This window comes from Podarcis erhardii (genome assembly GCF_964252035.2).
Source record: "Podarcis erhardii genome assembly, chromosome: 2".
Classification (NCBI taxonomy): Eukaryota; Metazoa; Chordata; class Lepidosauria; order Squamata; family Lacertidae; genus Podarcis; species Podarcis erhardii.
The window spans coordinates 34,284,513-34,302,778 of record NC_138498.1 but is presented as its reverse complement, the minus strand read 5'-3'; the positions used below and the strand labels follow the sequence as shown (position 1 = coordinate 34,302,778).

The 18,266-nt window shown below is 44.6% G+C and overlaps 1 protein-coding gene across 2 annotated transcripts in view; it reads right to left on the bottom strand.

The window, feature by feature from the left end:
- Positions 1-13,022, bottom strand: part of RAB37 (RAB37, member RAS oncogene family) — a 77,799-nt gene extending 64,777 nt beyond the window's left edge. Inside the window, exon 1 of one of the 2 annotated variants that reach the window (XM_081850921.1) lies at positions 12,660-13,022. In XM_081850921.1, the coding sequence (XP_081707047.1) occupies positions 12,660-12,779 (120 nt within the window). In that variant the 5' untranslated portion in view covers positions 12,780-13,022. The remainder of the gene's footprint in view (positions 1-12,659) is intronic. The other variant, XM_081850924.1, reaches the window with a different exon arrangement.
- Between the last annotated feature and the right edge of the window lie 5,244 nt (positions 13,023-18,266).

Below are 18,266 nucleotides of genomic sequence, written 5' to 3'. Positions count from 1 at the left end.
ACCGCACTTTCCAGTGTACTTTGCCATCATTTTTTTACTGCAAAAACTCGGGGGGGGGAGTTTCACTTTTTTGCTTCTTCTTTTTTGGAAGCAGGTTTTCCACAGAAGAGCACCAGATCCACTTTCATTACACAACTAAAATTTGGTGGTACAAAACTGAATCCAGCCCACAAGATAGTGACAGTCTGGAAATGGTGCAGGAACATTCTTGTGTACAACACACTGGAGGAACGTTTAGTACTTCAAGCTGATTGGAGAAGGCAGACAGGAACCATACTGACTGGGGCTGATGGGAATTGTAGTGTGGCCATATCTTTAGGGCCACAGGTTCCCCACCACCAAAAGAAGTAAAGACCTCTGGAAAACAATGCATGGTAGCAGGATACAGGCAGTGGTTGCATGCACCCAGCCTATACTTTCAAAGCACATTCAAAACGCAGCCTTTCCCTCAAAGAATTCTGGGCACTATAATTTACCCCTCACAGAGTTAGAATTCCCAGCAACACTCAACAAAATACAATGCCCAGAATTCTTTGAGGGAAATGGTGTGCTCCAAATGTTCTTTAAACAGTATAATGTGCACATAGCCAATGTTTGCGTGGACAGGCGGAGTCCCCCCAACCCCAAGGCGACCCCCGAGCGGAATAATGATTCAAGACAACGTGCTACGGGATTAAAATTGACCACAACTTTATTAAATGTCAGGTGCAGGGAGACCTTGGCTCAGGCATTGGGCGTTTATCCTTCCCAGTCCCCACCTGTGGATCTGGGGGACACCAGGGTTATCCAGAATGTGTGGGGTTTGGGCTGGCTCTGGAGAACACATGTTCAAGCAGAGAGCCCGCCCCTTGTTTCGCCGCCCTTGGAGGGGAGAGCAATGACAATCTTTCAGTGTATGGCCAATGCCTCCCCTCAAGACCCCTTTAACAGGGAACCCTGGTATCACCGCCGCAAGGGGGGCATGGTCACCACTTCACCCCCCCCCCATTTAAGAAGATAGACTAAAGGATTCTGCCCAAGGCCTGAAACTACCAAAGTTGTGACGTTTTGCTACGGGAAAGGCAAAACCTGCCAATGCAGGAAAATTCCTTTCCGGCCCTTCAACAGTGACCCTGATGTAGCAGTGGTACCTGTGGAGAAGAGTTTAACCTGCAAGAGAAGACTTAACTGAGGGAGGGCAGGGTGGGAGAAGCTCTGGAGCCAACTGACGCTTAGCAGGTAAGATTCACCTTCTGTTGTGTGGGCAGGGTGGTCCCTCCCCTTACCTGGCCAATCCCCTGGCAACGCCTCCCCAGGCAGGATTGGGTGATTGGCTGAGGTATGTGGTGACCTCCAGGTATCCAGCCTGGGGAGGATGAAGCCAGCCCAAATTACCAGGAGCTGCAATGGGATCTGGGGGGCTGCGTGCAACCACACAAAAGGCACCCCCCATTTGATGTGGGGAGCGGTCATTGTGTGTGGGCTGTCATTCATTGGTGCCAAGGTGTCCAAGAAAAGAGGAAGAGAGGAACTACAGCTTGGCTCTTTGTTCTCTCCCACATCTACTCAAATGTGTGGTGATTTTTCAGCCAAGAAGAAAGGGATCGCGTCACAGGAGGGACTTGATATTTGCATGTTCCTCTGTGCAACACATTGTTGCACTTTCAAGAGGACTGATTAAAATCAACAGGCTGCTCTCCAGCTGTATTGATAAGAGCTGGAAAATATTCCGCAGCTACTCTGAATGGTGTGGGGTTCAATCTCCCATTATTTACCTGCAGTTCACTTAAACGATCTGGATCACTATATCACCAGGGTGGCTTTCAATATTCTGTTCCTTAAATATTAATCAAAACCATTAGCTCTCAAGTGAATGGAAACTGCATGCATGCAGGGCTCATAAGTTCTTTGGAAGAGATGGGAAACCAAACATCAATAGTATATTTATATTTGGCCCATGCATACGCTATTAGCCGGCATAATGACTTAATAGTAGGTGGCTTGTTGTACTAGCATTAAAGCAGCATCCAATATAATTCCTCTGAACGGAAAAGATAGGTAGGCAGATGGCAGCTCCCAAATATATTACATTGGAATAACTGCTACTCACATCCTTGTTTGGCTTGACAGCAAGCATAAATCGGCATAAACCCCACAAGGGATCTATATGAGCCAATTCTGGGTTTCAGGTTTTCTCCTATACTTCTGACAAAGTAACCCTGACAAATTCAGAGTTTACATGTCTAAGAATTGCCACCTCTAACAGTGTGTTCCCACAAGGTATAAATTTAATCCCTTGGAAACGGGCTGGGAAACTGACCATGGCCAAAGACAGAACATAAAGGTTGTGTGACTTAGGCCTGAAAACAGGTTCTGATGCAAAATAGAGCAATTAGGTTTTTCTGCCTCTGTTTTGGAAGACATTCGCCATCTGCAGAATGTTGCCATCATAACCCTCCCTGCCTGTAGACTCCCAACTGGGGTTATTACTCCCAAGTGCTCCACAGACATTATATGAGTGAAGCTCACAAAGCCCTGAAATGTAGGCCAGTTTTATCTACATGCATGGATGGTTCAATCAACAATGGCTCATTTAAGCCACTCCTGCAGGGATGGGGGACCTGTGGCCCTCCAGCTGTTGCTGGGACTACAACATCTATCATCCCTAAATACCAAGGTTTCAGACACAAAATCTCTCCCAGTCTTACCTGGAGATGCGGTACATTGAACTTGGACTTCTGCGTGGAAGGAAGATGTTCTGTCACTGAGATACAAACTTTCCCCTAAAGAGAAAGCTAGCTACTTCTTTGACCTTCTCACTGTGGGGTGTGAAACACAGAGCAGTCAAATACAACATTCCTAGAGTGGACAAGTTTAGACATGAAGAGGGATGTTTGTCCAGACAGTAGATAAACTTCCTGTTTCCTCCTGGGCTGGGACAAACTTCCTCTAAATGTGACCAGAGGTGGGCATGACCTCACCTGTGCAGGTAACAAAAGCACAGGGCTGGCCACAACACCTCTCTCTTCTCCATTTTGCTTTCATCAGCCTGAGATGCTCTCTTGGCCAAGAGAGGACAAAGGAACTATCTCCTTATGGGATAGATTCCAAGTGTATATATTTGTAACTTAAGTCTGCCTTCTGGGATCCATCTGTAAACAGAATGTGTGAGTAAACTATTTATACCTTTTATACAATACTGTCATGTCTATTCCTTTTAGGAGGGAATAAAGGGGAATTACCAGGAAACTTATTTTAGAAACTTAAGCAAGCCTGGCAAACCTATCCGCTGTGTAAGTTTAAAAGGGGAATGTTACTCTGTTAAATTATAGAACTTGTTAATGCAAGTTGGAAAGGATATAATTAAACAATCCTTTCCTGCCTCCCTGAACATTCCCACACTCACCCCGTACCTCCAGCATGTCCCAATATCTGCCTCCACCCTCTTTTATTCCATTACCATGTGGGTGTACCAGTTTCAGCATTTTCAAGTTATGCCCATGTAAAAGATTTAGTAGCAATCCTATCCGCATTCAGCTCATGTAACTCAAAGACAGAACCGCACTGATATTTCCCAAATTCTCCAGCTTAATTGGACTATAGATCAGATTATTTGATGTCCAGTCATGGATGTCAGTTCACAGTCTTCCTTGTTCTCAGCTTCACAAATTCCCATTTTGACATAATCATCCAGTGTCAACATGCACATTTTACATTGCTACCAAATCCCAGAAACCCTGTATTTGGGGACTGCATTGTTATGGGTTTCCCATGTGGTTGCTATGAATAGGCCTAGCACTCTGGGTTTGCATTAAGGCAAGAAACCCTTTCCTTCTGCCCAGAGCTACATTGCCTCAAGGGTAACCTGTCAGCAGGATTGAATCAGTAGTGGGTGTCAAAGGCAATGCCTGGCCAGAGTCTTGTACTTGACAATGGAATGCTAATAGCCCAGGAGAGTCTCTCTGTAGGAGCTAATTGTTAGACAATTGTTTCTTGGTACAGAGAGCTTGGAGCATCCTGAATTACAGAGAAACCTCCGAGATTCTGAGAGGTGACATACTCAGCTACCCAGTAAAGACATGCATTGTGTGCATGTGTGCATGCAGATGTAAGGCAGACCCTCCAAGTGTCCCTATTTTCCAGGGACAGTCCCAGATTTAAAGAAGCCATCATGGTTTCTGATTTGACCCCCCAGAATGTCCCACTTTTCCTTAGGGCATCCCTATTTTCGTTGGAGAAATGTTGGAGGCTATGGAGTTATGCGACCCTCTCAGTTGAGGAGATAACTATAAAACCTTTAGAAGATATTGGAAGACAGCCCTGTATAGGCAAATTGCTTTTAATGTTTAATGTTTTATTATGTTTTTATATATGTTGGAAACTGCCCAGAGTGGCTGAGGCAACCCAGCCAGATGGACAAGGTATAAAGAATAAAATTATTATTGAATTGGACATTCCTATTTTCATCGGAGAAATGTTGGAGGGTATGGTAAAGGAACAGAAGAGAAACTGCAGTTTTGAGGCCAAGTTAACCTGGGAGAGATACACAGAGAGGGATGAGCTGATTTAAGGGTTCTGTAAGGGATGCGGGTGGCGCTGTGGGTTAAACCACAGAGCCTAGGACTTGCCGATTAGAATGTCAGTGGTTTGAATCCCCACGACGGGGTGAGCTCCCATTGCTCAGTCCCTGCTCCTGCCAACCTAGCAGTTCGAAAGCACGTCAAAGTGCAAGTAGATAAATAGGTACTGCTCCAGCGGGCAGGTAAACACTATTTCCGTACACTGCTCTGGTTTGCCAGAAGCGGCTTAGTCATGCTGGCCACATGACCCAGAAGCTGTACGCTGGATCCCTCGGCCAATAAAGCGAGATGAGCGCTGCAACCCCAGAGTCGGTCATGACTGGACCTAATGGTCAGGGGTCCCTTTACCTTTTTAAGGTAACAGGAGATGGGAAGGGAGTGTTGCTGTCCCTCTGAAGAGAATTTGTTGCTGGAGTGTTAAGCTGTCTGCCTTTGCCTATGCTCAGCCTGCATATTTGTAAATAAACTCATACAAATCCAGATCATGGTATATGTTGCCTCCCCTTCAGGAACTCCACATTAATCATAGTAGTGGTTTTTTGTGTGCTTGTATATTTTTTAATTTTTAATTTTTTAAACTGCTTTAAACTATTTTAAATTGTTGTAATCTGCCCTGGAACCTTAGGGTGGGTGATAAATTAAAATCCTCCTCCTATTTTTCTGGGCAGCGCTGGTGCAAAATCCCAGCCCTTCTTAGGACTGACACCAAGCCCAAGATAGAAAAATCCAGGTCATTGCACACAGACTCATGTAGGATTGTGGCACTGTCACAGTCTCCCTGCAGGACAAATACACAAACATTTCCACACAGTTTCATTATTACATACAGTATAGCTCTCTCGGTAATTTTGTCTTCTCCCCCTACAAGAATATAGAGTTGCAAAATTAAACACATGAAGCCACCTTTGGTAAGCAGAAAGTAACATACAGTGCTAACCACAACCTTTGGTTGAACTTCGTTATATTATTCAGAATTTTATTTTTATCACCGAATCATGCAGCTCAGTCAGGTTTTTCAGCTGCAAACTGCAGTTTCTCCAGAAGAAGGAAGAAAGAGAGATGCTAGGAGGGAACGCATTTCTTCAAATGTCTTAAGACATATCTGCTTCCTCATATTCTCAAGGTGGTTTACAAAATGAAGAACACAATTAAAATGGAAAAGCAAAAAGAAAAACCCACAATGAACTAAAAGGTTACAAAATAATAACATTCTAACTTTAAGTGTTGAGTTGACACGATTTTACCACCATCTTTTAAAATGCTTGGGGAGATATTGCAAGGGAAAGAAGAGCTGATCAATAGTAAGGTATCCTTTAATTGGAAAGGGCTGTTGCTCTGCAGTAGAGAAGATACTGGCCACCAGATAGTCCAGTTTGGAATATGTTCTGATTTGCTTTGACTAATGCAGTGGTTCCCAACCTATTTTTGGCCATGCCCCACCTAAGCATCTCTAAAATCCTGACCCCCCTACCCCCATGACATATAATTCTTATTATTCAAAAAGTGAACTATTCATGTGGAGGAAGCCTAAAAGGCCATTATCTGTTAATAACTCATTCTGGAATTGCACCCCTTAAAAATCAAATTGCCCCCCTGTGGGGCACATGCCCCATATTGGGAATCACGGGACTAACGGTTAGGCATTTATGTATTTATTCAGTAACTATATAGGCCACCCTTCACTATGAACTTACAAGGCAGTATCTAGTAAAGGTAAAGGTACCCCTGCCCATTCGGGCCAGTCATGCCAGACTCTAGGGTTGTGCGCTCATCTCACTCTATAGGCTGGGAGCCAGTGCTGTCCGCAGACATTTCCGGGTCACGTGGCCAGCATGACAAGCTGCAACTGGCGAGCCAGCGCAGCACACGGAACGCCGTTTACCTTCCCACCAGTAAGCGGTCCCTATTTATCTACTTGCACCCGGGGGTGCTTTCGAACTGCTAGGTTGGCAGGCGCTGGGACCGAACGACGGGAGCGCACCCCGCCACGGGGATTCGAACCACCGACCATGCGATCGGCAAGTCCTAGGCGCTGAGGTTTTACCCACAGCACCACAAAATGCAATAAAAGTCAAATGCAACACAAATGATACAACAGTCAAAGCAGCACCCATAAAATCACCAGAATCACAAAACTGAGCAGAGCCATAGTCCCATTCTCCTCCGTTCTACACAATAACATCCATGTAGCTGGCAACATAGTGAGATATCCCACCTCATCTCACCTGACCTATAAAAAATAGCAGTGCTACCCTGGAAGCATTCGTTCCTGGTTTCCTGCTGCGCATTGCCCAGGATCCTAACATTAAGTCCCACCAAATGAAGTTGGCATCAGAAGTTTCCATTTGATTGGGCCACATGCTTGGAGTTTCTTCCCAGTTTGCTCATGAAACATAAGCCCTTCGGTGTGCTCTGCTCACCTACCGTTCTTGCAAGCTCATTTGCACTGTAATAGGCAAGGAAAAAAGTGAAGGGAAAGTTGCTGGAAATTGAGCAGGAACTTGCACTTAAATAAAATGCATGCACCAGAATATATAGCATACAGTGGAACCCAGCAGCAGTATTTCCATTCGGCCAATTCCCAGAGGACAAGAGTGTTCTTTTAATCCTAGAGTTTCTTTGGCACTGAACCTGAATTCCTTAGTCCTCGGAGCTGCATTGGCAGTTTCACTGCAGGGTTGAGCCAGCTTTGTGATATCAAATCATTATAAGGGTGAGTCTCCCACAGTACCCATCTCACCAGACCCAGAGAACCTGAACACTGCAAAAAAAGAGAGAGAAAGACGAGGACCCTTTAATAACCAACACCTCCAAAGGAGGTGGGACTCACTACATGAGAAATCCAGTCAACTCATATAAGGCTCCAGCTACAGAGATAACCGTTTGCACAGCTTCAAAGACAGTAATTTGTATAGACAGGAGTATAGGACTTTGTGAGCTCTCCAAGGTCCTGCACGTACCTTGAATTCCTGCCAACACAGAGCAGACACTTCTAGGCTTCCCCTGTGAGGATAGTAATAGTGGCAACTTCCTGTTCCACTTCCTGTTTGGGCATTGCCACTGCTGGAGAAACTTGCCTTCCAAAAGTGTGTCAAGTCCCACTTGTTCTCCAAAATGGGGCATTTCACTCAGCTGTTTTGTGGGCTTTGCAGAAATGCAGAAATGTTAACAAGAAGCCTACAGCATATCCACATCAAGTTTCTTTTTTTTTTACAGCTCACTTCTCCATACAAAGCACTCCTCAGCACAGGAGCTGGTTAAATCAGGAGCAGAAGCTGCACCCCACATCAATGCTGCATCAGTTTTAAAAAAAGGAGTCTCTCATTAATTATCAAATGTGAAAGCAATTTGAAGAGGGTGGAGAGGACAGAGAAACTTAGGTTTTCCCATCTTATATTTTCCTTCACTCACAGTTTGAAACCTCCCCTCCTCCCCTTAATAGGGTCCCAGGGGCAGCCACTACTATTGAAAGGACAATGTGCCAAATACTAAAGAAATATTCCTAGGAGTAAAGCAATTGAAACCAGGTTCATGCAGTTCATAATCTGTTTACCAAATTGAGTATTATGAAGGATTTGCTGATGACTCAGGATATCTCCACATTTCATTTGCCTGCAGAGCATGAAACAGAGTTTGCTTGCTTTGTTAGTTTTTCTAAAGCAGTGTTTCCCAACCTTGTGCCTCCAGCTGTTTTTGGACTACAATTCCCATCATCCCTTGCCACTGGTCTTGCTAGTCAGGGATGATGGGAGTTGTAGTTCAAAAACAGCTGGAGGCACAAGGTTGGGAAACACTGTTCTAAAGGTCTCCTCCTCACCTAAAGTCACCTCTATGCTGGTCTACCCTGCTTTCTTCTGCTCTCTGACTCTGGACCTTGTTGAGTGGATGAACATAACCCAGGGTGGGGAACCTGTGGCCTTTCAGATATTGATGGACTACAGCTCCCATCATTCCTGACCAGCGGCTATCCTGACTGGGGCTGATGGGAGCTGGAGTCTGATAATATCTGGGAGGCCATGGGTTCCTCATCCCTACAAGAAGGTCCCGTGTTTCCTTATTTCCACCTTGCTTGTCTTCAAAAGACATTGAGTAGTTATTAACATACCAAAGCAGCTGTTGCCCTTCTTCCTATAGTGCCCCTTTATATTCCATTTATAGGAGTGACTTCTACTTTAACTCTTTCCATGGTGGTGGTAGCATTTTCCTTTCACAAGCAACTGTTACCATTTGCACCTTCAGGAAACCCTACCAGTTTGGGTAGTGCCTTCTACTTGAGATCCAAATACAAAATCACTCACCTACTAGTGGTTCCCAGTGTGACTAACATTTTGGGTCACCCAGAAGACAATTTGGAGACATGACAATTCTAAAGAAAACTATCAGCAGCATAGTTGGTGCTGCACCACTACAGGCTTACAACATGACTGAAGAATCTTCCATACAAAACAACAGCAACATCCTCCTCCACACAGGAAATGATGTCAGGAAGAATTATAGTCTAGCGCTCTCCCCAACATCATTGCCATACTTACGTTAATATGTGGACGGCTTTCTTTATTCATTTTTGTATCTAGAATGGAACATTCAAATCATGTGGGCCTCCACCTGCAATCTGAAATGGTACAGTCCAGACACATGCTTACTTTCTCTGTGAGGGTCCGATCCGATTTGACACCTGTAACTGTATCTCTCGCATTTTTTAACTGATAAATTCATCTGCAGGAGAACTAGATTTGTACTGGGGCTGTTGATTGTAGCACTGGGTGAACATTTTTAACCATTCTCCTCCCCCCTCCCATGCCATTTCCCTGATATGAATTGCCTCCCCCCCAGAGCTAATATTTGCTCCATGTGGGGGGGGGGGTGTACCTGTAATTCTACCTCTCCTATCAGCAAATTGGGACAGGGGGGTTAATGAGTCAAATGGAAAATCAGTGAAAAGGGGGGAAAGTAGCCTTAGTCTAAATACCACCCTCACTCAGGTGGCTTCATTTAGCATTAAAAAAAATAAATAAAAAATCACAGAAGATATGATTATGGGTTTCCCAATGTCACTTCTAGTTGGCCCAGAGAACTAGGCCAACATTACAATGAGCTGACAGCTAGACTGCCGGTGCTCATCCAACTTCATCAGAAGGCAGGGGGAACGATAAACGAAGCCTTAAAAGTTTGGTACTCCTGTAATTGGTCTGACAAGCTTCTGACAAGGTGCAGGCTTCAATAACCCATTTATACCAAGACTTATAGGGCTGATGTAGCCACAAGAGGGAAGATGAGCCAGACAATGAAAGGAAGCTATTGAATTTCAAGACAACAACCAGTTTTCAGAGAAGTCCAGGTCATTAAACGTACACATGTGCACTGGGGTTTGACTTCAGGTGGTATACAAGAGCCCCATCATCTCCTTGATTATAATAACCTTGAAAAGCTCTCCAAAGGAATATTTTAAAAGTGTCTAAACCTTGCTTCTGTTTCTTTTAAACAAAGGATTGAACTGAACTGATGCTTCTGTCCTAGAGGCAGACCAACCCACAGAAAGAACATGTCACACAGCAAACAAGTTATCACCTAAATTTTAAAGCATGTAATTGTCAAGGAAGCTGATGGGGGGGGGGGCAGACGACACCACAGGTGTGCGTGCACACACACACACACACACACACACACACACTAATAGTGGGTTGCATCCCATTAAGTTTTTTCTTAGCATAGACCGACTGAAATTAATAGACCTAAGACAGAATAAACCCATTGAAATTAATGAACATGCCTGAGTAGAACTAACACAAGATACAACCCAGTATTTTCACATATCACAGAACTTTCCCAACACTGGACTTCATGAGTCAATATTTTAAATATTTAAAACTCAGTAAAATATTATAGACACACACACACACACACACACATACCCTGTCACCCTGTCTGCCTGGGGCTGATGGGAGCTGGAAGGGTACGGGTGTTCCACCCTGCCATAAACCATCACTCATTGCTAATGAAAATCCAAGGAAACTGAAGTCATCACTCCAGTATACCTGAAGGAGCGTCTCCACCACCATCGTTCTGCCCCGACACTGAGGTCCAGCGCCGAGGGCCTTCTGGCGGTTCCCTTGCTGCGAGAAGCCAAGTTACAGGGAACCAGGCAGAGGGCCTTCTTGGTAGTGGCACCCGCCCTTTGGAACACCCTCCCACCAGATGTCAAACAGAACAACAACTACCAGACTTTTAGAAGACATCTGAAGGCAGCCCTGTTTAGGGAAGCTTTTAATGTTTAATAGGTTATTGTATTTTAATATTCTGTTGGAAGCTGCCCAGAGTGGCTGGGGAAATCTAGCTAGATGGGTGGGCTATAAATAAATCATCATCATCATCATCATCATCATCATCATCATCAGGGATATCGCCATGGAGTGTGATGCATGCAAAAACAGGTCCACCACAAGGCCCTCCAAATCGGCTGTTGCTTCTGTTCAGACAGGCACTGCAGCAGTACCACTTAAAACCAGGAACCATGAGCATGATGTTGATGTGATGACAAATTCCTACACCAGCAGCAATAGCCTCCTCAACATCCATAGCAATCTTATTAGAAGCTGCAAGTTTGCTTGCCTGGAATTTTGATTTATTTATTTTTATCACCAACTGGGGACAAGGGAAACAAGGCAGCCTGGCAATCCACCTGGGTCACAAACACCCAAACCGCAGAGAGCATTTAAAGATTCAAACTCAGCATCAATACATCCCAAGAGCTAATCTTATGGAAGCAGCAGCCACACACCTTAGATACATAGGACTGGATGATGGGAATAGGTACAAATGGATGCATTTGGAAGCAATAACTTACTACTGATCAAGAACCCTGCATGGCTGAAATATGCAGCCATCAAACCCATTAAGTTGAGTTAATAGAGGTGAAGCCTTATTAAATTCAGGAACTATTAGAGTCGTAAGGAATAAGTGGCTTGAGGACTGCAGGCTATTAGAGAGAGAGAGAGAGAGAGAGAGAGAGAGAGAGAGAGAGAGAGAGAGACTATAGAAAGATACAGAACACAAGGATGACAGAGACACAGCAATCCTGTTATCCAGAATAGAAGCTGCCCAGGCACTATAAGAGAGGGCGCCCACCCAAAAGACTCTGATTGCAGGGTGGAACCACATAGTTCACATGACAGGTTGCCAAAAACTCCCCTTAGGGTCGTTTTAGACAACACACCCTATTTCTCTTTAAATTCAATGATTGTTTGTATCTCCTCTTCAAATTATCCTAATTAGTCCTTGGAAATAAACAAGGGGCCTAACTAACAGTTATTGTTCAACAGCTGTGTTGTGTCAACAACACAGTAGACAAAAACATTTCCATTCCCTGTAATTTGCTGGCAAATTGGAAGTTTCTTGCAGTGCTGTTCTTCATGGGGTTCTATAAATAAGCCACAGCCTGGCATTAATGTCCCATCACGTTCAGGACTCGTTCTCGCCATCTTTTGGGCTCTCCAAACATTGCAGATATTTACTTGGATAGTTCAAGAGGGAGCTCGGAGGAGCTGCTATATGAAAATATGCAAGCTTGGGACCAGAGTTCTTTTTTAAAAAAAGACAGTGCACAAATCATGGTTTAGTTTCCACAGCTGATTTCCATTTGATGGATCTGGTTTAAACTTCCCTCCCCTCCCCTATAAAAGTGCATGCAATTGCAATGAATTTACATGCAGCACCAAATTCTCTCCTATCTCTTTTACTTGCTCTCCTTAAGAACTCTACAGTTTTTGTTGGGGTTCTTTTTAACCATAAGAAGATCCCTGATGGATCAGACCAAAGACCCATCTTGTCCAACATTCTGTTCCCACAGTGGCCCACCAGGTGCCTCTGGGACGCTCACAAGCCAGATGTGAAACACTTCCTGTCCCATACATTCAACTTCTAAAGCACCAGGCATAAACGATAAAGATCACATTGAATAAGCCTCCGTCCCTCTCCTTTGTACCATAGCGTTCTGTCTCCTTGATGTTGTTTCATGCAGTGGTTCCAATTTTAACTCTTTCTCTGCTCTGCCCTACGTCCTACAACTACCCTCCCTCCCTCACACACAGAACACATCTGTACCTTGTGCAAAAGGTCCTCATTGTAGTAAGTGCTGCTTTGGATGCCAGTCCCATTGGCACCCATCCCCGAGTAGTCATAAGGGCTGCCAGCCCCGCTCTGATATCCCCAGTACGTCTCCATTTCTCTTCTCCAGGCTAATTTTATTGCGTCAATGCTAAACGCGCCGGCTCCGGGCCAGACCTCAATGCAGCAAGCGAGCGCAGCAGTTCTCCGGACTCAAGCCTGCTACATTTTCCTCCTCTCCCGGAGAAGGAAAAGGTGCGAAAGAAACGCATCTAAAGAGAGCTCGACCTGAAGTGAAGCTAGGCTAGAGGTACGGGAGGCGGCGGCGTGCGGGAGGGAGGGAGGGAGGGAGGGAGGCGGTTGTTGACGATCTGGGTTTCCTGGGACTGCGAAGTGCTGAGCAAGCGAGAACCTTGCCGCTTTTACTGATCCATAAAGCTGCAGCGCCTGGACAGGGTTTCAGCACCAAGGCCAGCTCCGGCAGCACAAGAAGACCGGAAACTCCTCGGCCAAGAAGCACCACGGAGACCTCTCCACCGCACCCGCTCTAAGCACAGATCAGCACTAAGGACAGCACCCGCAACACCTGGGAGACTAAGCCGTCAGCTACATCCGCGGCGAGCCCCACCCAACAGATATTAATGCATTGTAATAAAGGTTTTTGACGTCGTCCCTTTAAGTGCCCAAACTTGAATAAACACTCTGCTTTTCCTCTTACATCACACTGCCCCCTGGTTCCTTTTCCGGCACTACCAGCAACTTTCAAACTTATCACTGCGGATTTCAGAAGAAACCAAAGGAGTGAATGTGTCTGAGAACGTCCAGCTACAGTTTTCGATCATATATGGTGTAAAATCTGGAAAGATTTTTCGCCCCCAACAGCTTTCAATATCCTTCTTTCCTCCAGGTGCGGACAGCCTCTTTGCCGCTGTCAGATGCTCATGGGAACTGATTTTATCACTGATGCAAGCAGAGCCACACAACTCCGGAAAGGAAGATGTAGCACAGATTCCTAAATAAAAGTGAGCTGCCAGAGGCAATCATTCACTGAGAAGGTGCTTGGAGCTTTTGTTCCAGTTTGCCTCTCGTTTGCATTTCAAAGGGGGGAAGGTAGAGTCTTACTTGAGCGATTCCCTTTAGATACCAGAAACAGATTCCACTGGATATTAGGTAAAGGTAAAGGGACCCCTGACCATTAGCTCCAGTTGTGACCGACTCTGGGGTTGTGGTGCTCATCTCGCTTTGTTGGCCGAGGGAGCCGGCGTACAGCTTCCGGATCATGTGGCCAGAATGACTAAGCCGCTTCTGGTGAACCAGAGCAGCGCACAGAAACACTGTTTACCTTCCCACCGGAGAGGTACCTATTTATCTACTTGCACCTTGGCGTGCTTTCGAACTGCTAGGTTGGCAGGAGCAGGGACTGAGCAACGGGAGCTCATCCCGTCGAGGGGATTCGAACCGCGACCTTCTGATCGGCAAGTCCTAGGCTCTGTGGTTTAACCCACAGTGCCACCCGCGTCCTGGATACCCACTGGATATTAAGAGACGTTAAATCAAGCATTCAAATACACAACCAATAATATAGATGCTTTTTGTTTGCCAGGCAAATTCAGGACCTGAAGCAAAATTTATCGCCATAATTATTATTAAACCCAATGCAAAAAGCAACAATTTTCCAAACTTTGTTTCACTGGGAAATTCCAAGACAGTGGTTGACAGTTGTTGCCCGCAGATCTCTGCCTGAGTAACGACTGAAACTCCCAAGAAAAAGGGATGACTGACTAGGTAATGCTGAGAGACAGTGTGGTGTAGTGGTCAAAGTGTTGGACAGGGACTGGGGAGACCACGGTTCAAATGCCAGCCTGGCCATAAACCTTGGGCCTCTTCCTGTCTTTCGGTCTTGCTCTCAGGGTGGTTGTTAGGTGGTTATTAAGAAAGGGGAGAACCATGCATGTGACCTTGAGCAGCTTTGAGGAATGGCATGATATAATTCTGTTTATTTATTGCATTTATATCTCACCTTTTTTCCAAGTAGCTCAAGGTGCTGCACGTGGTTCTGCCCCTCAATTTGCACCACAAAACCCTTTAAGGTAAGTTAGGGCTGAGAGGAAGTGACTGGCCCACCCAGTGAGCTTCATGGCCAAGTGGGGATTTGATCCCTAGTCTCCCAGGTCCTAGTCCAACACTCTAACCACTATACAACACTGCCTAAATGTAATAAAACAATAAATAAGATGTAAGATGCAGTGAACAGGATATAGGTCATACAAGCTGCTGCTTGAGTTTGGGAATACGTAGTATGACAAGTATATTTAATTCCTCTTTTAGAAGGTAAGGGTAACTATACAAGTGGAATTGATTCTGCTGTTGGTATTTCTTTTCCAAAATCTGGGCATGACTTAAGGCAGCAACTTTCTTTACACACAATTATTCTTCCTAGTATGAGACAGAATGACCACATGTTTGAGGTAACTGTGCCTATCCCTAACAATATCTTGGAGCATCAAGCTATTTTTCTCTTTTTTAAAAAGGAATATTGCTGGAAATAAATGTTCAGTGCATTTATCCAGATCTTGGTTATTTTTCTAAATTATGTTGTTAAAGCACAGGGATGCTCATGTCAGTTTACAGTCAAAGAGGAGAGTTTATCCATATATCTGGTCAGGAGGAAAATGGGAAAAGGGGAAGTTCCAGAGCTAGCTCTTTAAAAGGTCAATTTCCATTTAAATTAGATGGAATATTGAATATTTAAAGAGCCCTTATAATACTTGATGTGTGTGTGTGTGTGTGTGTGTGTGTGTGTGTGTGTGTGTGTGTTTGCAAACATACAAGCAGAGCATATTGGAAGCAAGCAGTTTCTTATAGCAGAGAGTACAACCACTAATCATGTACAATTCCACCTGGCTTGCTGATGCTCAGAACAAAGTTTCTCTCTGGCAATCACCTGCAGCTCTGCAGGATTTCATTATGCTAACCAAGAGAGTGAAAGAAAATGGGACCATCATTTGTGCCATAGATTTGGCAGCACAGAGAGGATAAGCATGGATTAGCCGTCACAGGGAAAGGAGCCAACAATAGCGAGCTTCAAAGGACAGGTAAAAAAAGAGGTAACGTCCAGTCAAAGGTGACTATGGGGTTGCAGTGCTCATCTTGCTTTCAGGCTGAGGGAGCCAGCATTTGTCCACAGACAGCTTTCCAGGTCATGTGGCCAGCATGACCAATCCACTTCTGGCGCAACAGAACGTGACGGAAACCAGAGCGCATGGAAACGCCGTTTACCTTCCTGCCGCAGTGGTACCTATTTATCTACTTGCACCGGTGAGCTTTTGAACTGCTAATTTGGCAGGAGCTGGGACAGAGCAATGGGAGCTCACCCCGCCACAGGGATTCAAACCGCTGACCTTCCAATCGGCAAGCCCAAGAGGCTCAGTGGTTTAGACCACAGCGCCACCCGCGTCCCTCCCAAAGGACAACAATGAGGTAAAGGCCTGCTGAAAACTAACCCTGGCCTGAAATCTTGCCAAGCCTACACACTGGAAGTGTGTAGGTAACAGTGAATGATAGCCTTCATTTTGGTCAGGCTGCACCCCTCTGGTTTTATATGGCCTGTGAAACTATGGAAGAAATGCTCCAGCTTTTTATTAGATCTACTGTAGAGCATCTAGAACTGCATGTCTTACTCAAGGTATGGACACACACAGTTTTCTATTAGGGCACTCACAGAACTGATCTCTTTCCTAATCGTTGTTAGCAATGCTTGCCCTTCAGACCAATGAAGTGCACTGAAAGGATATTTTTAGTCAACTGTGTGCCTCCAAGGGGTCTCCCTTATGGTAGCTAGTTATGTCAGCTTTCCAGCTATGATGCTGGAACATTTGACAGGTTGGTATAGACCAAGGAGTTAAAAAAACCCCCCACAGTATCTTAATGTCTTGTTTCAAAAGGCAGCAGGGACAATTTTATCAGAATACTAAACAAGTAAACATTAAATGTGTGACTTTCTGGAATGTCTCTCCCTGGGAGACCTGTTCCCTGCCTTGCAGGCCTTTTCCCACCTGGACCTAGGAGGGTGGGTCTGTACTGACTCCAGCTACAAAAGCTGAGACTGCTGAACAGACTCTTGGGCTGGAGTGCTATTTGGGGGGGGGGAGTTGTTGCTGTTGTTTTTTTGGGGAGGGTATCTATTTTAGATCTTGTTATTTGGAAATTGTGCAGTTTTGTTGTGTATTTTTAATGCTTTATTGTTTGTGACTACTTTTGTTATGTTGGAGTTATGCTTTTCATATTGTAAGCTGCCTTGAGCTTTGCTTGAACTGTGGAAAGGCAGCATACATACAAAATTATGTATGCATGCATGCAAATATGTATGTATAAAAAACAACATTGCAGAGGTAGGCGTGACCACTTCTGTGTACTCTCCAACCCTATAGCTGGTGCTGCTTCCATTCAACCTCCAGTTTCTATCACCTGGACCAGTTTAGTAAGTGTATTGTAATGGGAGATCACATTCTAGGACTGCCAACTTTAAACTGACCTTGCTCCTGTGTCTTCACTAGTGAGCCAGTGTGCTGAAATTAAGTCAGTGAAGCTGCCCCCATAACCTCATCTGCAAAAAGCATCACCTGCTAAATTTCTGCCTGTCAGATTTCTTTTAAAAACAGGCAATCCAATGTTGGAACTAGTGTGTGTTGTCTCAACTTGATGCCCTACAGATATTTTGGACAACATCTCCCTCTAGCCCGATACTTATGGTCCAAAATATCCATAGGGCACCAAGTTGGCGAAGGCTGATTTGATGCAATGGTCTTTGCTCAAAACGTCTCCCCTTGTGAACATGTCCTGTACTTCTGTTCTGCCTTCTGCTTCTGGGAAACAGATTAGGCGGCCAAAGACCTTACGGTCTTACTCAGTGGCGTAGCGTGCGGGGTGCAGGGGGGCCCGGCCGCACCGGGCGCAACATCTGGGGGTTAGGGTTAAGGGGCGCAAATCCACGGGTTAGGGGGCGCAAATTACTTGCCTTGCCCCGGGTGCTGACAACCCACGCTACGCCACTGGTCTTACTTGAGGATGTAGAATTATTTCAGTTGCTTATTGACACAGACCTACATATCCTGCTTAGCTAGTCAGGCATCTGTACATGAGTGCAGTTTCCCACATCCTCTTTTTTTAAAAAATGATATTTTATTAAATTTTTAACAAAAAAGAAGTTACAAGACAATAAACAATAAAAAGCACCAAAAATACAAAAACCAAAATTTAACATAAAGAGAAAAATAAAAAAATAAAAAATAAAAATCCCTCTTTTTAGTTTCTTACCGTTCATTTACTTATTTTCCTGACTTCCTCACACCTCCCTTTTTTGTATTCCATTTGAAAATTGGTTCAGCAAATTCATACCCTCTTAATTTACCCTTAATTATTAATCCTCACGTATTATAGCTTCAAATTTTCGTCTAATATCAATCCATTCTTACAAATTCTTATTTTACCTTATTACTAAAACCACTTAATTTCATTTCATTATCATTAACATTCAAAAAATTTACAATTCAATTTACCGTTAATTTCTTTAACCTTATCTTACCTTCAAAGCAATAAAATTTC